The sequence below is a fragment of the Eublepharis macularius genome, chromosome 15 (assembly GCF_028583425.1).
Source record: "Eublepharis macularius isolate TG4126 chromosome 15, MPM_Emac_v1.0, whole genome shotgun sequence".
NCBI classification, from domain to species: Eukaryota; Metazoa; Chordata; class Lepidosauria; order Squamata; family Eublepharidae; genus Eublepharis; species Eublepharis macularius.
In genome coordinates, this window is record NC_072804.1 from 12,507,152 (window position 1) to 12,529,972 (window position 22,821).

The 22,821-nt window shown below is 42.8% G+C and overlaps 1 protein-coding gene across 2 annotated transcripts in view; it reads right to left on the reverse strand.

Annotated features, from left to right (window-relative positions):
- TBC1D19 (TBC1 domain family member 19) overlaps positions 1-22,821 on the reverse strand; it is a 205,867-nt gene that overhangs the window by 28,349 nt on the left and 154,697 nt on the right. For both annotated transcript variants that reach the window (XM_054999858.1, XM_054999857.1), the window contains 2 exons: positions 14,724-14,808; positions 10,351-10,395 (listed from right to left, as the gene is read on the reverse strand). In XM_054999858.1, the coding sequence (XP_054855833.1) occupies positions 10,351-10,395; positions 14,724-14,808 (130 nt within the window). The remainder of the gene's footprint in view (positions 1-10,350; positions 10,396-14,723; positions 14,809-22,821) is intronic.

The window sequence follows — 22,821 nt, forward strand, 5'->3', positions numbered from 1 at the left end:
ACTTAGAAATGCAAAATAAGGTAATCAAGGAGCAGAAACTGCCACTCTTGGAGGGGGGGGCTGAGACTATTATTGTTGTTGTTATTTATGCCATTTATAGTCTGTCTGTCTCACTGAGACTCAAAGCAGATTACACAGTGTGATATTAGTACAGTCAATATCAAGAACATTGCCATAAACAATGCCATAGGGTAAATAGATACAAGTTCACAAGATACAATATTAGCAGAAATTGAATACAACATAGTGGTGAAGTCTATGGTTCCTAACTCATTAGCTGATCATGGGAGAACCCCTCCCTACAATATAGTCCTCCTATCTGAGTCAAAAGCCTTTTTGAATAATTCGATTTTGCATCGTCTGCAAAAAGCCAGGAAAGTGGGAGCTCTCCTGACCTCCTCAGGCAGGCCAGTGCAGGAAAAGGAGCTGACCAAAACTGCCAAAGGTATCAGTGGGAGTGAAAACATAGTAGGTCCACACTAGAATAACAAAAACAGTGAAACAGGTATGATGAGACCAAAGAAAGGACAGATGGTATGCACCATCAACGAACACACATACACACAGACAGAGCTAGAGACTCCAAACATAGGGCATTCCCTATGGCAAGCTGACGTATTCACTCCCCAACCAGTAATTTGATGGGTTTTCCAGAGGTGGATAATAGGTGTAAATTGTGCTTGATGACCCTGTGAGTACTGGATGGGAAAAGCTACCAGGTTTGGTGAATAGTGTTAAGTGTTGCTTAATTAATGAGTGAGGGGAAATGCGGCTGGGCATTAATGAGATTTGTCAAGAGTTTCTTGGGAGACCCATTGTCCTAAATTATGCGTCTCTCTGGGGCATGGAGGAGGCCATTAATCAGTCAGCTGCGCTCTGATTCCCCAAGTTCTTACCTGGCTGGCATCCATCTTGTTTCATTTTAGGCCAGGCAGTATCTTCTACTTCAAACTGCCCCTCAGAGAGAGGAGGGGTCTGACTGCTAACTACTAGAATTAAATATACATTTGCTAAAGGACAGACAGCAGCCAATTTAATGAAAGTTTGTGTGCCAAGGATTTCTTGCCCTGGGGCACCCTTTCTGAGTAGAAACATAAGACGTCCTTTAAAGGATGGGTGTGGAGTTTATCTAAACCTCATCTTTCAGTACCAGTGGGGACTCCAAGAGGCTATAACATTTTATACATTTACATTCCATCCACACAACATCCCTGCAAAATAGGCCGGGTTGAGGGACTGTGATGGGCCCAAGGTCACAGCCAAGTCTTTTAGGCACAATGGCATTTGAATCCAGATTTTCCAGGTCCTAGCCTAATGCTCTAACTGCTATACCAAACTGGCTCTTGTTAGAAATGGTATCATACAGGAATAACCCCAGAGACAGGATGAACGCAATTGCAACAAGAATTCTCTCCTAGCAGCGGCAACTGTAATGCTGTGAAGTCTGTTTCCCATTTTATGTTAGTTCCAGGACACTAAAATCTAGACGAGTTCCAGTCCAGGTTTTACTCATGTTTGTGTAAACTGGCTGAAGGACTGCTAGGGAAGGCCTGAGCCAGGCTTGTTTTCTTTTCTTTGTTTCTGCTGAATCATTACTCTGTGCTGACTAAAATAGACCCTCTGCACGTTCCTAAATGACAGCAATGAGACTGAGAACTGTGGGGAAAGCCAGCACGATTCCTGGTAGGAAAAAGCGAGTGTGGGCATGCATGAAACCAACAGGAAAAAGCTGCCTTCCAAAAACTTTGGGCTTAGAGGTGCAGGTTTATCATCTCTGCTAAAACGGAAGCAGGTTCCTAAAGGTGCGTTTAATAAGGCTGGCGTTTCCCACCACCTTGAAGAAGCCTCTCTTGAGGCATAATGATGAAGGGAAAGACAAACTTCCATATCCGGGAATAGTCTTTGACTCCTGCCTTAACTGGTAATCTCATTTTAAATTTGTAACAAACAAAATTTAACCTTCAGTATCCATGATTGAACACTTTTTTCCCAAGAGAGCCAAATACATCCCAGGAGGTCTCCATGTATTTAAATGAAAACCATTCCACAACTCCTTTATAGAATTTCAGTATGGATTTTCCAAGTAAATGAGAACTTAAGATTATCCACTTTGCTGTTTTCTGCGACACATCACAGGAACTCCGAAACGTATAGCTGGGATAGCTTTAAGATTAGAACTGAGTCAGGGCATTGGAGAGTATGCTCAACCCAGTTCTTTGGCATTCTTCCATCTCCAATAATCCCAGTCTACGGTAAACTCTTTAATAGTTCCTTGCTATTGCAGAGCATTTATGCTCACACGTCTGAATGCTGCTCCTTAAGCAGTTTTACATGGGAGATACCATAATATACTCTATTCAGATAGCCTTTGCAAATGCGATATGGAAAAGGTTGATTCTTTGCCCCATATAATACCGGAATGCCCTTGTTATAATTCTTATCATGAACTGTGGATTACTCCTATCTTAAATAAACCACCCCCTATTGTACCAAAAGGCAATATAGTCCCTTATTTGCTGGTGGATAATGCTGGCTTTGGCCAAGTATCTCTCCTCTATATTTTCCTTAAATAAATAAAGACTCCAAATCCACTGCTCAAGCTCACTGGATCAAAGGAGCTTGAAAGGAAAGAAAGAAGAAGCCTCTCTTGAGCCATAATGATGAAGGGAAAGACAGAAACTTCTTTCTTTAAATGAAGTATTATTCAATAGAATATTGATATTTAAAAACTTTTAAGAGAAACAATTTTTCTTAGCCTCATGGATGAGGCAAAGGAAAAGCAGAGAAGAGCAATGGAGAGCATCTCTCCTATCTGGAGATTTTTAAGCAGAGGCTAGATGGCCATCTGAAAGCAATGCTGACCATAGGCAGACCATGAGAGGGAGGGCAACGAAAGGGTTACATCAGTGCTTAGTTCTCATGGTCCATTCTTACATGCCCAGGGTAATGGCAATTGCCACCTTGGGGTCAGGTAGCAATTTTTCCCAGGCCAGTTCAGCTAGGGATCCTGACAATGTTTTGTCACCTTCTGGGTGTGTGGGGGGGGGGGGGGAAGGGGAGGTAGTTGTGAATTTCCTGCATTGTGCAGGGGGTTGGACTAGATGACCCTGGAGGTACCTTCCAATCTTATGATTCTGAGGGAATAGTGCTCCTCCTCCTGGTCATGTGATGTTTGTGGCAGGAGGGGTGCTCCTTGTCTTCTGGAAATCTTCTCCGTGGCTGGTCTGTGTATATGTAGTCCCAAATTGTGACTGTACAGAAGCCACAAAGATTAATTTCAGATTCCTTCCCCTCCCCATTCACTCAACATTGCCATAAGGTAAATACAGCAATTAACATATAATGGTATTTCCTTTTTCTCTTATGTACAGAAGGCTTTGTTCATGCCAGGAGGAAGCTCTCAGCCTGTTTTCCTACATGGAAGTTAACAGGAAACCCATTATGGGATACCACCCTTAATGTAAAGAAGCTCTGACAACAAAAACTGAGAAATCATTCCAGGTCCTGAATCCTGATTTAAAATAGCCAGATCTATATTTCAGTGACTTGGAGGTAACTGGGGATACAGGAAGGTAGCACGTGCTCTTATGAAGGTTCCCCAGCTGCAGCATCCAAACATCTTTTGCGAGTCAGAACTTCAAGCAATTCTGTCAAGAAAGCCTGTGGGGGGGAAACATGTTCCCACAAGGGATTCAGTCCATTGTGCAGAATAATGTGTGAGAACAATGAACTCTCACAAGACTGTTGCCTTGCTACTCCCCCACCCCTTTTCATGGAGAGGGAATTGTCCTTTCAGCACTTCATGGGACCACCTATGAAATTTGGGGGGGAACAGGGTTGTGCTTACCTGTAACTGCTGTTCATGTAGGTCTTCTGTGCAAGCACCCATTGGGACTGTGCTTGCACAGGCCAGCCACTATAAGCAGGACTCGTTAGCTTTAAGGCTTTTGAGGGAACACCCCTCTCCTCAGATCATGCACTGAAGTGGTTTCCTGCTGAAACAGACATGTGATCCCCCCCCCCCCTCAGTTCTCCTGTGCTGCTGTAATACCCCTGGCTGAACAGGGCAAGAGAGCTCACAGTGGAGCAGGAGGGAGGTAATGTGTGCCCGCACAGAAGACCTAGATGAACAACAGTTACAGATTAAGTGCATCTACAGTCTTCAATGCAGTCCCACACTGGGTGACTAGCAAACTACTCACCAGTGGAGGTGGGTGATGCTCTCAGGTAAAGAGAGACTGTAGTACTGCTTGACTTATTGAAGCCTCTTTTTTAGAACTGACTACAACTGAGAAATGCTTAACTAAAGTGTCATCAGAAGACATAGTTTCACAGTAAATGTCTGACAACAGGACCTCTCAAAGGAAAGCAGCAGAAGCAGCTTGATCTCTTGTGGAGCGACCATGGAGACGAAACAGACAAGGGACATTAGAAGAAGTATAACAAAGCTTAATTGCAATCACTACCCATCTAGAGACGGTTTGGGAAGTTGTGACATGTCAAAATTAAATAGGTCTTCTCATATCAAAATATGTAACATGTGTTCTTGTGGTGAAGAAGACTGGGAAAGAACACTGGTAGAACAGTATCTTGAGAAACGTAAAATCTAGAAACAACTTTAGGCAAAAATTGCAATCTGGTATGCATCATCACCACCTTCTCCAGATATATTTTCAGAAGCGGAGTGGTGGTGGTATCAGGTCTCAAGGCCTTTCTGGAAGAGGTGACAGCTAACAAGAAGACCATTTTTACAGATAACACCAGAGGGCAGATTGCTACGGACTCAAAGGGTTTTAACATTAACTGGGCTAACACCTGGGAAAGAGATCCCTGTAGTACAATAGGGAACCTTGGTGGGAACATTTTGCACAACCCCTTTAAAAACACTTTAGTTCACTACAAGCCCTAAATGATTACAGGTAGACAGGATAAAGGTGATGTGATCACAGAGAATCTCTGGAGACTGAGCAGTAATGAGCCATTCATCCAGATAAGGTTAAATGGAACAACCCAGTGAGATGGGCAACCACCACAGCTATGCATTTAGTGAAAACAGGTGGTGCTGTAGGGGCTGCATTGAAGACCATAAAGGAACTGCAAAGTTAAGATGGCAGGCCCACAGTGCCAAACAGGCTCATAGGTTTCCTCACTTGGTCAAACCGTGCCTCCTTGGGGCCATTTTGGATCAGAATGGTGTGGGAGAGGGAAGAAGGCATTACCTTTCCCTCACACCATGGTACTGATCTGAATTGGGGCCCCCAAACACCTTATTTTTAGGGGGGGGGGGAGAATGCTGGAAACTTTAACTCTAGGGGGGGGGGGCAGGAATGCTGGAAACTCTATTCACAAACACCTCAGCATTATACATAATACGACCTTCAGACAGCCAGAGCAAGACCAAAATCCAGCCAGTCTGAATGCCAGGAACTCCACAGTGCAGGTCAGAGACTATTAGAAGCCGCTGCTACCAAGTTAGGCTTGGTTTGTGCCACTTTCTGAGATACTAAATAAAGGTGGTCAAAAGACCATCGGGAAGGAAAATTCCACAATACTATAGTGCAACAGTTTATAAATCTTTTCAAGTGATTTTAACAATAATACATAATTACATCATATTACATATCATGTCATTTTTCAACATTTTTCAGCAATCTTATTCATAATACATAGAAACAAGAGTCCTCTGCAAGAGGACCCGAGGGTGTGACAGCAATGCAGCAGGAAAAGTCTTTAAAGACTCAAAATAACGTGTCTTCTTTAGCTTTTTTCTTTTTTCTTTTTTCAAATTTTTCAAATGCCAAGATGGAAAAGTACGTGGCTGGTCCAAAGATGAAAGTTGGAAAGCCCAGCGGTGCCCGGAACTAAGACCGGCAGATTTTCCTATAGTTCTTCGTCCATAAGGACTTCCTCAGGGGCATCCAGCTATTTCTATATTTCAAAAAATAAATGCCATACAATATAAGCCACTCCTGGCTTTATGTGTATTTCTTTACAATGATAATAGCAAACATAATACATGAACATCCAGCTTACCCATACACAGTTGCATCATATACGCGCCGAGAGAACACCCATGGACGTGGAGATAATCCTACGTACTATGAGTTTGGGCATTCTAGCTTTTGTACATTAGAACCATCCTGATCCTGAGAAAACTTACAGCATATTATCCCCAAATGGCAAATATCCGTCTATACCAAAAAACATTTCAAAGACAGTTCATTGTTCAAGCCCCGTGGGTGCATGGTATTTAAAGAATGAATCCATCTTGCCTCTTTCTGGAGGAGATGTAATTGCAAGTCAGATCCTCTAATGGTAGTATAGAGACCTGCCACTCTAATGTCTTCTGTGTTATGCTTCTTGTCCAAAAAATGTTGTGTGAGTGGCGCTTCTAATACTCCATTTTTAATTCTTGATATGTGTTCCAGGATCCGTACCCGTAATGGACGCGTAGTGCTACCCACATATAATTTAGGGCACGGGCATATAATCAAATAGACCACCCCCATGGTTTGACAAGTGATAAGTTGTTTCAGGCGAACCTTAACATTGATACTTCCTAGTTCCACAGAATCCCCCTGTAGCATATATTTACATGCTGTACAATGTGCGCATCTAAAAGTACCCTTAGGGAGAGGTAATCTACCCACTAGGCTCTCCTCCCGGTCAATCCTCCATGTGGCTGAATGAACCAGGATGTCCTTGATATTAGTGGTTCTTCTATAACCAATATCTGGTTCCCTTTCACACCCTGGAATCTCAGTAAGTAATGGCCAGTATTTATGTACTATTTTCTTAATCGGTCCTGACAGTGGAGTATAGTCCATGGCCCATGTTAGTCGTTCTTTGGCAGCCTGTCTTTTTTTATTTATTAAGGTGTTCCTATGGACTCCCTGTGACCTCCTTATTGCCTCATCAATAATTCTAGTTGGATAACCCCTCTGAGTAAAATGTTTCGCCAGTGTCTCACAGCCCTTAGTGTACTCCTCCATGGTAGAAGAATTTCTTTTTATTCTTAACAACTGTCCATAGGGGATGTTTCTTATCAAATGGGGTGGGTGGAAAGAATTGTATTCTAAATAGGGGTGGCAGTCTGTTGGTTTACTATAAGGATGTATACAGAGCCTATTATTACTATTTCTATATACTGTGACGTCCAAGAAGTTAATGGAATTCTGGTCACAGTTCCATGTAAACTGGATGTTAGTATCTTGGTTGTTTAACCAATTGCAATACATGTTCATGTATTATGTTTGCTATTATCATTGTAAAGAAATACACGTAAAGCCAGGAGTGGCTTATATTGTATGGCATTTATTTTTTGAAATATAGAAATAGCTGGATGCCCCTGAGGAAGTCCTTATGGACGAAGAACTATAGGAAAATCTGCCGGTCTTAGTTCCGGGCACCGCCGGGCTTTCCAACTTTCATCTTTGGACCCAGCCACGTACTTTTCCATCTTGGCATTTGAAAAATTTGAAAAAAGAAAAAAGAAAAAAAGCTAAAGAAGACACGTTATTTTGAGTCTTTAAAGACTTTTCCTGCTGCATTGCTGTCACACCCTCGGGTCCTCTTGCAGAGGACTCTTGTCTCTATGTATTATGAATAAGATTGCTGAAAAATGTTGAAAAATGATATGATATGTAATATGATGTAATTATGTATTGTTAAAATCACTTGAAAAGGTTTATAAACTGTTGCACTATAGTATTGTAGAATTTTCCTTCCCGATGGTCTTTTGACCACCTTTATTTAGTGACTGTAATCGGGAACAGCCTTATCTTTTGGCATTACTTTCTGAGATACAGCTGGTGCCAAACACAGGATCTTTCAATACCCAGTATGGTGTAGTGGCTAGTGACGGAACAGGATCTGGGAGACCCAGGTTTGAATCCCTACTCTGCCATGGAAGTTTGCCGCGTGACCTTGGGCCAGTCACATATTTTAAGCCTAACTTACCTCACAGGGTCATTGGGAGAGGATGGAGGAGAGGAGAATGATTTGAGCCACTTAGGGTTCCCATTGGGGAGAAAGGCGGAATATAAATGAAGTGAAATTACACATTTAAAATAAAATAACTTCATTTGGCCTCCTGGCTGTCTAGTACAAAAATGAACCTCCTCAGATTGGGGCACTGACAGATTATTGCAGGTTTTTTAGAACACCTAGCCTAGTAGTAATGGACTGGGCTGTAGGATGGCTCTAGAACTCACCCAGACCCAAGCTGCAGAGAAGGGATGCCCCCCAGAAACCTCCTCAGAGACTCCTTTACTAGAGATGCTATGATCTGAATCTAGAACCCTTTGCATTCGAAGCATGTGCTCTGCCACTGAATATGGCCCTTTCCAGTAATAGAAGCAGGTGCCACGTTCTACTACACACATACTGCGTGACATAATACAACTGATACCAAATTGGAAGGAGTGGCAAATACCCAACAAGATAGAGTTAAAATTCAACAAAGACCTGAATACTCTGGAGAAGTGGGCAGTTGCACAGTGCACAGTATTACATCTGGGCCACAAAAATGTGAAGCACAAATACAGAATGGGGGATAAACTTCTAGGTAGTAGTGTATGTGGAAGAGATCTTGGGGTAAGAGTGGACTGTAAACTGAATATGAGCAGTCAGTGTGATGCGGTGGCAAAAAAGGCTAATTCAGTCTTGGGTTGTATCAAAGGGGCCATAGCATCGAAATCGCAAGAGGTCATAGCACCTCTCTATACAGCCTTGGTCAGGCCGCACCTGGAGTATTGTGTGCAGTTCTGGAGGCCTCACTTCAAAAAGGATGTGGACAAAATCGAGAGGAGCAGAGGAGAGCGACGAGGATGATCAGGGGTCTGGAGACTGAGCCCTACGAGGAAAGGCTGAGGGCCTTGGGAATGTTTAGTTTGGAGAAGAGGAGATTGAGGGGGGACATGATTGCTCTCTTTAAGTATTTGAAAGGCTGCCATTTGGAGGAGGGCAAGGAGCTGTTCCAGTTGACATTAGAGGATAGGACTCAAAGCAATGGGATTAAATTACATGCACAAAGGTACCGGCTGGATATTAGGAAAAACTTTTTCGTGGTCAGAGTAGTTCAAAAGTGGAATCAGCTGCCTAGGGAAGTGGTGAGCTCCCCTTCACTGACAGTTTTCAAGAAGAGGCTGGATGAATATTTGTCAGGGATGCTTTAGGCTCATCCTGCATTGGGCAGGGGGTTGAAGGTCTATATGGCTCCTTCCAACTCTGCGGTTCTGTTTGCATGTGGAAGGGTCCGTGTTCAGTCTATGACTAGGCTTGCCATCTCTGCCTTGGGAAATTCCTGGAGATTTGTGTGCAGTGTCTGAGAAGGACAGAGTTTGAGGTAACGAGGGGTCTCAGCAAGTATGTGATGCCATAGAGTCTGCCCTCTGAAGTTACCATTTACTTCAGGGGAATGGATCTCATTAGTCTGGAGATCAGTTGTAATTCTGGGGAAAACTCCAGGCTCTGCCTTGAGAATAGTAATTCACATACAGCATACCAAGGACCTCAGTATGTTTAGCCTGGAGAGGAGACGACTGAGAGGTGATATGATAACCATCTTCAAGTACATGAAGGGCTGTCATATAGAGGATGGCATGGAGTTGTTTTCCTTTATCCCAGAAGGTCAGACTAGAACCAACAGCTTGAAATTAAATCAAAAGAGTTTTCGGCTAAACATTAGGAAGAACTTCCTGACACAGCAGTTCCCTCAGTGGAAGAGGCTTCCTCAGGAGGTGGTGGGCTCTCCTTCATTGGAGGTTTTAAAGCAGAGGCTAGATGGCCATCTGACAGCAATGCTGATTCTGTGAACCTAGGCAGATCATGAGAGGGAGGGCAGGAAGGGTTACATCAGTGCTTAGTTCTCGTGGCCCCTTCTTACATGTCCAGGGTAATGCCCATCACCACCTAGGGGCCAGGTAGCAATCTTCCCCAAGCCAGTTTGGCTAGGGATCCTAACAGTGTTTTGTCATCTTCTAGGTATGGAGCAAGTGTCATTGGGTGTGTGTGTATTCGGGGCTGTCGTTATGAATTTCCTGCATTGTGCAGGGGTTTGGACTAGGTCCCTTCCAACCCTATAATTCTATGATAGGTGTTCATGTGGAGGCTCCATTCTTACACTCACAGGTTTTGCAGGTTTTTGAAGAACAGCAAAACCTATTCAACAGTGACAATAAGGGACAACAGTGCTCACCAGGAACAACAACGGCTCTGTCACTCCCTCTACAATTCTGGGAAGAACCCCTCCCCAAACACTTCTCCATCAAAAGAGCCAAGCTTAAAAATTAGAAACGGCTGCTATTCTTCCTTTTCCCACTAGAGGAGGCAACAGTATAACTTCTTTACCGTTTGGTGGATAAAAGACAGCATATTCTTCCATCCCAAGTTTCCCTGTGAAAAGCACAGACAATAAAAAAGGTAAGAGACATTCAGCAATGCAATGTAGATAGGTCCAAATTCAGAATGTAAATCTGACACAGATTTGGAGACAAATAAACACACCTGGGGAAGTTAAAAAGGTGCAATTTGACAAAGCTTCAGGACGAGTCCTTAAGAGAACCTACCAGAATGAGCCCCAACAAATAGGCCTTGTACACATAAATACACATTTTCACCAAGAGTCAAAAGTCAACCACCATGGATTTTTTTCAAGTGGATTTTAAAAGGTTTTTTAAGGAACAATCCTACTCTCCATATCTGGCTTCAGATGCAGGAGGGTAATAAAGAAGCGGATGGAGAAATATCCTGAACCAGCATAAATTGTCAACTCTGAATGGCAGAAAAGTGAAAAGAGATACGGGAGGGGAGACCCGCCCCCTATTCTTTCCTCTCCACTGCTTTCATCTCACTGGCCCCCAGCTTTATGGCTGCCATTTGAGTGGTACATCCCACTACTGCACATTACACACACTTCTGCTTCCTGGAGGTTCACCATATGTCAGTGGGGCCTGGGATGTACACCCAGCCCAAGAAGAGCCTCTTTGCCCTGCCTTCCATATCTGCAGAGCAGGACTGCACCCCTGTGCACTAAATATCCTGTTCAGCACAATTAGAGTTCAAATACAAACAAAAGAAATATATGAAGCATGGGTGTTACAATTTTTTGAATGATTTAGCCAAAGTTAACACTTTTAAAGCCTTGTTGATTTCAGCAGGGAGAGCTAGCCACCTGTTTGTTTCCCTCCTAATTGAAATCAATGTGGCTTAAATGTGCTTATCTTGAAGCAGCCATGACTGAAGCCTACCAAGCAACAAAATTCTGACTACCGATGAGCATAGGCTTGCATGGATTTTAAAATATGATCATTTCCCTCTCTGAAACTAACTCAGAATACATTATTTGTTCACCAAAGTAAGTTTTAACTAAAGGAAGCTCCTACAGTTTTAGAACCTTCTCCTTTAGTTAACACTTAGCATTTATATAACATTTTGGAGAGCGTTCACAGACTTCATATACTGTTGGTCTGTATTAGACATGGGCACGAATTGAAATACGAATCAAATTTCATGATGAATTGGGCCAATTCATGTTTTGTGAAACGCGTTTTGTGGGGCTGCAGTTTTCGCAAAATTCATGACTTTTTGGCCCAATTTGTTCAATTCGTGAACAATTTGTGATGCTAGACAGGCTGGCCCCAATCTATTGATTCCCTAGGCAACACAGGCCCATAATGTCTGCAGACCTTTTGTTGCCATTGGAAACCCCAATCTTACCCCACATAACCTTGATAGGCAGCTCTCCTTGCCAACTGGAGAGCTTCCTTTCTGCCCTATACAGCGAGGAGCAGAAGGGTTAATCCTCTAGGCAACTGTGGAGATGGGCCTTCTGCAGCCACAGGAACACCAATCTCATCCCTCCAAACCCTGTTAGGCAGGTCTGTCTGCCAATCACAGACTTCCTGTTCTGCTCTATGTGTTTGTTTGTTATATAAGGTAGAGCTCTCTGCCTCATGCTTTTCAGTCCCAGTAGACAGGGGGAGAGGGAGGACCTGTTGCTGGGATTGGAGTGAGAGAGTGGAATTGAGCTTTTGGCTGCTGCAGAGACTGAAAAGCCTCTTATTTTCAGCTCTTGGCCTTCCTGGTAAGGTCTTTGAGTGAGGGTACCTTTTTTCCTCCACCCCACCCCACCCTAGTCTCAGGCCTTTGCTTGGCTCTGGGACCTAGCTTGACTGAGATCTCCCTTATTTTTTATTTGCTTGTCTTTGTTTCTTCTTAATTCTTTCTCTGCTTTTTTGAGGGCTCACACTCTTGTTGTTTCCTTTGGTTTTATTTTGTGCAGCTCTCCTGCCTGGGCAGATGTCTGTGTGGTGGTTTTGGGGCTCTCTCCCCAAGCCCAGTCTCTCTGGGTATGAAGGGGGCTGTTGAAGTGCCCCGGGTTCTGACGAATCATGAAACTAATAAATCGTATCACGAAACAGGACAATTTCGCGGAAGTTTATGTTTCATGATTCATGGAATGTGATGAAAAACGAAACTCTTGTTTCGTCCCCCCCCCCCCCGTTTTGTGCCCATCTCTAGTCTGTATTATGAATCCCCTTTTACATGTTGCTAGACTGAGAGAGGGTGATACACCCATTGCAAAATATAATTTCTTGTAATAATAGTCTTTATACCTCTGCTTTATAAGCAACTCGCACCTCCTCCTTTGACTCTTCCATTTTACCAATCTATTTAATCCTGAGTATAGGAAAGCAAAGCACGGTTGGATACCTTACAACTGCTGATGATTAAGAGGCTTTTATAACCCAATCTCATCTAAAGAATGTGTCTGTATTTTTCGATCAGAATTCTATCAAAGACTTAGACCAAGATTTGCATTGGTACATGAAAGATATTTTGGGGATATTTTATTACAATATCCTGGGAGAGTGGATAATGATAGATTAACTATACTACTTGCTGAAAAAAGTAAATGGATAATGATGCAAATGGCAAAGTTTGTTGCAAGGGTGATAAAGGCCTCATTAAAATCATCTACTGCTGCTGTGACTGATAAACTTACATATTTTGCCAGCTATCTGGCAGAATTGCTCGAACTGATGCTGGTTTTAGTTTAAACTTGTTGTGATTTTAATAATTATGATAAAACTGTAAGGTATATCAGAATTTTTACTGTGTTGTGATTGCTGTATTATAATCCTGATGTCGATGTCAATTGCTAAGGCTGTGAGCTATCACAATAAAGCTTATTTTAAAACATCTTGCATTAGGAAGCCAATACTGGTAGAATTTTTTTTAAAAAATCTAGTCACTTTGATTTCCACTAAGCACATGAACCATGTCCGGGGTCAGGGTCCCAGCCCCCAGACTTGTTAGGAGGGAACAGCAGGTCACCCGGGCTGATGGGCAGACAGGGGGCAGCCAGCAGCCAGCAGGTCAACTGGTCAGCCAGCAGCCAGCAGGTCAACTGGTCAGCCAGCAGACAGCAGGTCAACTGGTCAGCCAGCTGACAGCAGGTCAACCGGTCTGACTGGCAGGCAGAGGGGGCAGCCGGAGGACAGCAGGTCAACCCCTCCCATGGGCAAGGGGATCCAGAACCTGCCGGTGCCAGGGGCAAGGGGCAAAGGCCCAGGGCCTCAGGAGGCAGGGGGAGGCAGAGAGAAGCCAGCGAGTTCCACTCCCCTGAGGAGGGAAGGGGGACTAAGCAAGGCAGAAGGGGGCAAGGGCAGAGGGATTGGGGGCCCAGCAGTCACCCACCCAAAGACCTTACCTGAGGAGGAGAAGCAGCAGCAGCCCCAACAACCCAAAGCCACGCCCCAGCTAGAGAATAGTAGCCTGGCCCAGGAGTTGCCAAAAGCCAAGCTACTCCAGGTGCAGCTATTGGAGGCACTCTGCAGGAAGCCCTGGGCAACCAGCCAAGGAGCCGCAGCTGGACCCACCTTCAGCCATCAGCTCAGCCAGGGAGGCCGGGCTGCTAGCCAGGGGACTGCAGCTGGACAGGCCTTCAGCAATCAGCCAAGGCAGGGAGGCTGGGCAGCCAGGGAACAAGGCACAGCTGGTGCTGGTCAGTGGGGCCAGATCAGCTACCCCAGCTGCAACTGCTTGGTGCAGCCCAAGACCAGGCTGGAAGAGGGGTGGGACAGTAGAAGGAAGCCCTATAAAAGCTGGCTGGGAAGAGCCCTGGGGTGGTGGGTGTGAGTGAGGAGTGATGATGTGGAGTGAGAGCAGTAAGGTGCAAGGGTGGAGGCTTGGAGGAGAGTTCTGGAAGGAGGAGATGGAGGATGCAGAGGGTAAGCAGGCCAGGTTGAGCAGCCCAGCGAGTGGACTGAGGGAGTCTGGGTGAGGTATACCGCCCCTCCTTCCACAGAGCAGGGTCCTGCAGAATCCCTGGCCCCCCTATGATGTCAGGAGCAGACCGTCCAGTGCCACGCCCAGCGGCAGTGGCGGCAGGCCCTGACAAACCAATCTCTGAAAAATCCAAGTGTTTAGCTTTTTCCATTTCATAGGAAACATATTTGTAAATTCTTATGCAAGATAATGACAACAGGAGTAAATTGTTGAACAGTGCTAATATTTTAAGTACTGAAATTACTCACATCTAGAGAACTGGAGTAGGAGTTTTAATGTTTAAGTTGAATTTTAAACTTATAACCCAAGTGAGGCCAGCCCAACTTGCGAGGCACCAAGCTGAACATATCCTAATGGATACATATTATGGACTGCCAGGACTACTAACCAACCAGTTTTATAAAAAGCATTAAAAAAACAAATTTCTTTACCTCGAATGTATGACTTGGGGGGAATTGCACTGTTGTATGCAAAATGCTGCAGTACTGAGGTGTCTCGCGAAAAACACAGCAAAACCTGTCAAAAGCAACAGTGGAAGACTCAGAAACTGCTCTTGGAAAAATTAAAAGGCAGTTCACTAAAACTAGCATTTCCTGTGAGCTCAACATGAATCTAAACATAATCCTACTGTCTCGATTACATATACAGCAAGCCTCATCTTTAAGAGCTGGTTCACATTTTGTTAACTAGGAACGTGTGCATTTCAGTCCCTGCTTCTGGTCCTTTTATCTAATACAATAAACTTCTGTTAGTGTCCATTACTGCTTCTGCTACCATTTGCCTTGCCTCAGGCTAAGGAAGAGCTGCTGCCTTTGTGTGTATTGATGAGTACTTGTCAATGCCGTGGCCTTTAGGAAAGTAGGTATATCTTTCTTGCTCTGGGAAAAGCTGCTTTTGCCATCTGTGGGAGTATCCAGGTTTGTGGACTGGAGAAAGCAGCAGCAGTTCCCAGAATAAGCAGGAGACATCTAATGTCCATAAGCTGCATGCTCGGATTGCACATAACAGCACGGGCAAGAGCAGAGGTTCCTCCTTGTGAGTTTTTCTTATCTCCCACCCAAAGTACTCTATGTCAGCAGGGAGTTTGCATTAAGGATGCTGTGAATTTTATTGTGAACACATTTAATGGTTGAACTTAGCATGTTCAAAGGCAGCAACCAGATGTGAGCTGATCATTTGGTCTGTTTGGTTTGTGCTGAGAAGCCATGAATGTCTGCTGAATTTGTTTGCACTGGATTTTTCCAAAACTGCACTTGTGCGAGGATACTGCAGATTCAAACTAATTGGCAGCACTAAGGACTGCTTAGATGAACACCAATGGGTAGAATTTTATTGAAACACAGCATTTATCGATGACTGAGTTATATGATTTTGTGAGTGATCTAACTGTCTATATAAACTATTGCCTGCTGATCAATGCAGCAAGGGCAGTAGACCTTAATGGGGTTGTGTGAGAACTCCCATGCATGGAAAGCCAATTGCACTGTACTGTATAATTAGTAAGGAATACAGTAAAAAAAACCTGTTGGACAAACACAAACTATTGACCTGTTCATCAAAAAATCATGTCTCTGTTCACAAGTAGCAAATGGGGCACAAGTTGAATTGGTAGATGTTCGAGCATCCTTAGTCTGTTCCATAGGAATTCAAAAAACAACAATAGCATACTTTTCAAATCTGGAGTCCTTCCTTGTAATGTCCCTATCAGCTTTCAAATCTGGAGCTAGCTGCCTGTAATTCTGATCATACTTTTAGAGACAGAATTAGGAGCTCTTCCATTTATTGAAAACCTAAACAAGAGGACTGTATGTTTAGGGCCAAACTACACTTTTTTTTACACAAGTTTGCTACAGGGACTTGCAGCCATATTGCAGCTGCAAGTTCCCAGCAACAACTCCATTTAGAAATGCCGCAGGAGATGGAGACCGCCATTTCCCAAGTTGAAATGGCCTAGGCGTTATTTGCCCTGTTGGGCTGCCTCTCCAGGGTTGTTTCTGCTTGGGAAAGTGGCACTGAGGGTGGAGGCACAATCCCCCCCCCCCATGCTATGATCTTGATATGAAGTGGGCCCCTGCAGTGCTTCTAAATGAAGTTCCACCAGGAACTCACAGCTACTATACATCTGCAAGACCCCAGAACAAAGTTATGTAAAAGGTAATGTGTAGTTTGGCCCTAATTTGATGAGTAACACAAGCCACAGCAAGAAAGCAGAAAGCATCATTAATCTACCCTTCATTTTACTCGGAATACTTTCAGTGCCATGGAGATGTTTTGTCGCCCATCATCCGCTCAGATGACTCCTTTTTGTTTAATATTTTTGTAAACACAGTCTTCTGATAATTGTATTTGTTAAAGAACAGCAAAAATGTCTTGGAAAAACAGCTGCACTTCTGATTGAGGACATAACAATTTTCTGCCTGAGATACCATTTTAACTTTTCTAAATGGCTTACTATTCCACAGATGAAGCCTTTTGGGGGGAAGAGTCTCTTTATCTCAAGCACACACTTAAAATTCAATATTGCTTATCAGCTGGCGATCTCAGTCAAGCTGTCAAAATGCAGCACACCCAGCAAAGGAATAAAAACCAGGAACACTTAAAAGCCAATTTGTATCAATTTGGGTGAACTGATGGAGAAAAGCAAAGAGGCGGCTGGATTTTAGATTGTGGGTCCAAACACTGTTCCTTCCTGCCTCGCACCACCTAGTTCACCTTCATGACCCTTAACAGGTAAGGATGTTTTCCTTGACGTCTGTGGGAACGGAGTCCAGTCTTTCCTGCAACGAGCAGAGCTGAACTTGTGGCATAACTGGAAGGAAGGGACTCAGCAGGTAATGAAGACCCAGTAACACAAAAAAGGACATTTTTTAGGACTGGAAAAGGTGGCAACTCAACCCACATGTTTATGATGCCTTTTCCCAAGTATACCTCTCCCTCTCAGCAGTGCTGGCTTTTTGAGAATTATTTAGAAAGAGGGTCTGAGGTGGGAATGAACCACTATCTACTTCCCGGGGGGGGGGGTTTCTACATAATTTCACCCCTTCACTGACAAGCAAGGACAAAAGGATGCATTTGGTTCAAATCCCCCCACTGCCTTGGCACTCACCATTTGATGCCAGGACAGTCATACTCCCAACCTACTGTATCCCACAGGGTTGCTGTGAGTTTAAAATGAGGGAAAGAGACACCAAGAACACAGCCTTGAGATCCTTGAAGGAAGGACGGGATAGGAATGCACCGGATAAAATCAGAAACACAGAATACACGGACGTTACCCCTCCTTGTTGGGCTATCCCCCTCCCCCAGAACTTCTCCATTCTGTTCGTACACTTACCAAGTTACCTACACTGAGTGCCAGAGAAGCAGTCAGATAGAAACTGCTCCGATTCCTCAACACAACATTCATCTGTAGCCAGCAAGGGTGAAGCTTGAAAGGAAAATCTTTCTGTGGCCACACAATTGCTGCCCATGGGAATCAGCCCTGAGGCAGAGCTGCATGTTGGGTTGAGGCAAGAGGTCAGCAGAAGAGCCTCTTGCATAAAGGGAGGGCACCTTGTGCCAGATGAAATCACCACCAACAGTGGAAGAGATTCCTGGAAAAACCTGTACCTACCAATTTCTCCTTGAAATTCTCCCTACACTGTTTTTCCTCACAGCAATATTTTTCAGTGGCCAGTTGGGTGAAAGAGAGTTGAAAAAGTGGTTAGGGAGGTGGGCATCAGAACCCACGGGAAGGAATATGCACCCTCTTTGTGCTCACTGACTCTCCCCTGCAAATGATCCTACCCTACCTTTATATAATGAGGGTCTGGAACCTCACTTTGGGTGGTAATAGTAGTTCTGCCCTAAATCACTTTTAAAGATTGTTTTGCCCCACCTCGGAAACATTTCATTCAATTTATTATTTTGTTTAAGCATATGCAGTTAGGATGGGGAATATTTGCCCTGATAAATTATAAACATCCCTTCCCCCCACTTTTTGATTCTAGGTAAAAAATTGATTCGGTATTTTCTCTCTCTCTCTCTTATTCACTGACTCACACATACACACTTTGGAATTCTGAATGACTAACAAAGAAAAGACTACTCAATTCAAAGGCTGAAGCCTTCCATCTACCAAAATTGTCAGGTAACCATTGGCTGGAAAGGATGTTAAATTAAGCAAAAGCAAAAAGTCAGAAAAAAGCTATTTTTAAAACATAGTTGGACTATGAAACATATTTTTGGCAACTCACCAATTCCCTAGAATGGCATAAACAACTATATAATTATGAGTATTTTACATAAAATTTAAAACTGTATTATTGACCAAGATGCACAAAGACAATAACTTCTGCAAGCTATTATTTATTCGAAAAAAAATTCTATGTCATTTCTTAAGGAAACCTGCTCAAGGTGGCTTACAAAATAAAACATGATAATATCATAAAGCACCGTAAGAGTTATTCATTATAACTCTGCATTAAAATAACAGCCAGAGCACAAAACAACATAAATCAAGGAGCAGCTTAAAATTACTCAAATATTCCTCACACTTCAAACAGGCTATAAAACAATGTGTTCTTTTTTAAAAAAAAACAATTAAAAGTCTGAATAAGTAGAAAATTTTGGCCTGGCACTTAAGAGAGTGCAGTGAGGGTGCCAGGCAATTTCAAAGGAAAGGATATTTCACAAGTGAGCTGTCACCACTGGGAAAAAAACCTGTTTCTGGTCATCAACAGAGAGTATCATCAAAGAAAGGAGGGATACAGAGCAGGGCTTGAGAGGAAGATGAAAACCAAAGGGGAAGGAATCAGGTAACCAAAAAGGTTAAGAAAAACAAAACAAGCACTTATGCATTTTGTTCATTTTGGTTTGTTTTTCCTCAACCTTGTAAGGAAGATTACAAACAGAAGCATATCCTTGTCGTAGCAAGTAGATTAGAAACTACATGATTGTTGTTTTCTTGCCCACAGTAGTCTCAGGATGACACAGGTCAGTCTGCTCTCTAAAGAGTAGTAACATTCGACCATCAGAAGAGTTAAATTTCCCTTGTGTAATGATAAAAGATCAAAATGACAAGCCCCAAACAGCTGTGACTAATTGAGTTGGAAGTTCCCTGAAAATGAAGCTTCCCCCATGACATTTATGTTGACATAGCAATTAAATGCACATTAAGGCAATTTACAAATGTAATCACCTCCTCTTTAAATAGATTTAAAAGAAGCAATATAGACAATTCCATACAAATTACTGAGCGTCCCCCTTTCTGGAATAAAAGATAATACACCATGGATGAGTGTTCATTTAGGCTTACAGCCACTTCATCACAAACATTCAGGGTGGAAAAGAAGTATTATCCAAGGTTTCCTGTGCTGAAAGTTCGGGACAAGTGTCTGCAAAACTATCACCACCAATATAATCCCTGCATTTACTTCTGCGAACCTCTCAGCGAACTCCTAGGTGGTTCCACACCTCTCATCCCCTTCAGGTTCCTCCTCAAAACTCACTTTCTCTACAAGGTCCTTGAATATTTACTCTCAGTCTCCATCCCCATTGAAATGAAGCTTTCATACATACAATTGCGTTTGCTTACCTTAAACCCTTAAGGAATCTATGGGAGTAACTTATTCAGGCAGTAAAACAAAATAATTCTGTCCTATTTTAGAATCTAAAATTAGGCGGCCTAAGATGCCCTCACCTTCTGCTGAAAATTTGACTGTATTTTTTCAGAACCTCTACGATGACCATAGTCAGCCTACCTTCTCCAGAAATACAGAGAACTTTCTGGCACAGCTTCCTGTCAGTCCCCCAGAAATAAGAGCCCACATTGCCCGTTTAAAAAATGGAAGAGCCTCAGGATTAGATGGAATACCCCCTGAAGTACTAAAAAGAGAATGCAGATTGGTGGGCCAATTTCTTGCAACCTTGTTTACATATATATAGACCAAACTGGCTGAATTGCAAAGTAGTAGGGGACCACTATTGTTGTCCCTATTTTTAAGGGCAACAAAAATAATCCAGGAAACTATAGGCCTATAAGCCTCTTAAACATCATCAGTAAAATATATACAAGGCACTTTTCAGATAAACTTGAAATATGGCTAGAACAAGAGAAATTATCCCATTGGAACAGGCAGGTTTTAGGGTAGGAAGGTTGACGGCTGAGCACTGTTTGGTGCTTCAACAGTTAATTCAAAAATACTCTGCCAAAGGTCCAACTTCTCTATATGCTGCCTTCATTGACTTGACGGCAGCTTTTGATTCTATCTCAAGACAGAGACTGCGGCAAAAATTAGAGAGCTCTAGTATAGAGCTCTAGCATGCCCTACATGAGGAATCATACCTTAGAGTGAGATGTAACCGGCAGGGACTACTCACTGGCACAATAAAAACTTCTAAGGAAGTCAGGCAGGGCTGCCTACTGGCCCTCATGTTATTCAACTATTACATTAGTTACATGGTGAAATATATGACTGACCTCAATTTCCACCTGCCGAAGCTTGCTTCGTGCCATTTACCAATTCTGCTTTACACAGATGATGCAACCCTATTATCCAGGACCCCATTGGGACTTCGAAGGGTGCTAGATAGATTTACAACATACTGCAACAAAGAACACCTAACAATCAACTTCGATAAAAACAAAAGTGATGGCATGTGGCAGATGCCCTAAGAAGCGATCCTGGATGATGAAAGGGAATAAAATTTAACAAGTAAACAAATTTATCTACCTAAGGGTGGTTATACAGGATTCTGGGGTCAACACAGCACACTGCAACCTGATGCAGGAGAGAGCTGAAAGGGTGGTGCATGCTATTTTGATTATTTTTTCGATCTAAGGGGGGCTTATATGTCCTGGCAGCACTGAAGCTGTATCAAGCTAAAGCCCTATCACAACTCCTATTTGGTATTAACCTGGGCATCTCCACCGACAATTTGCGAGTCCTTGAGAAGACTCAATCTAAATTTATTCGTGTCATCTTACAGGTACCCCCAGGTGTGTCAAATGCCCTTTTACAGCTAGAAACAGGTCAAATGAGAACTTAAGCCAGAATATTGCTATTCTTTGCTTATCAGAGATCTATACCAGGATCTATACCAATCAAAAAGGCCTTCTCCCTTTAACAAACCAAGATCCTTACCAGCCTAGGTGGATGCGGATGGTTAAGACCAACCTAGAAAGAATGGTAGCACCTTTAAGACTAACCAATTTTATTGTAGCATAAGCTTTCGAGAATCAAGTTCTCTTCATCAGACGGTTTCTGTGCCATGCATCTGACAAAGAGAACTTGATTCTCGAAAGCTTATGCTACAATAAAATTGGTTAGTCTTAAAGGTGCTACTGGACTCTTTTTGATTTTGCTACCACAGACTAACACGGCTAACTCCTCTGCATCTAGAAAGAATGGGACTCTCGCCTGATGACCTTCTGGCTCAGGGCAGTGCCCAGGCAAAAGGCATTATCAAACAAAGAATGAGAGATATAGAGCGCCAATGAGAGTCAACTCAATCTCAATTTTATGTCCCCTAGGAAATCCAGGTATGTTACGGATATGGCAAATATCTTACTCACTTGGATGTCCCGTCCTATAGAAGAGCTTTCACCTTGGTCTGATGTGCAGTTATCCCCTCAATGGTCACCAAAGGGAAATATAGGAAGATCCCATATGACAACAGATGCTGCTGTTATTCCACTGGTGAAGTGGAATCACTTCTTCAGATGTTCTTTCACTGTCCTTTTCATCAAGTTTAAAGGGAAAAGTTTATTTCCCCACTCTTAGACAGACCAATTATAGAGGCAGATAAGGCCTGCCTGGAGAAACTCCTAATTGATGAAAATCCGACTATCTCCAGGCAAACAGCCAAATTCTGTCTCCATTTGGTTAAATTCCATAATAAGAAGCATGGCCATACCTTGCTTGTTTTGCTCCTTTTAAGATTTTTAACTATTTTAATATTAATATTTTAAATATTAGAATCACTTCTGCTCCTAGGGAACTATATTTATTCAAATGTGCTTTAAATACCTTAAAAGTTACATGTATTTTTATGTCTTTTTACACTTTTATGCTGGAATTAATTTTATTGACTGTTAAGGATGTATTGCTATAGTAATGGTCTTGGACCGCAAATAAAATATTCATTCATTTGTTCATTCATTCATCAATCCTTATTACCCTTGCCTTTTTTCTTGCCTGCTCTCTCTCTTATTGGTGTCCCACCTTACTGGTCTCAAAATTTAGATTCTAGACTCCTAGGAATAACCTTCTTTTTGTTGCTGTGTTGATATAAATCATAAATAATAACACCACATAGAGATAAGATTACCTGTTATATTAAAGAAATTGTATATATTTCTCAGTAAATCCATTTGTGTATCTAGTTCTAAGGGGCAAGGTTGTAAATATACACCGAATGTCAATGGAATGGGAAAAGCCCAGACTGGCTCTGCGGTATAGTATATAAGACATTAATCCTCAAGCAGGATTTGCTATACATCTATTTTACTCCCAACTTTATAAAATTAATTCTTAGTTAGGGACCTCA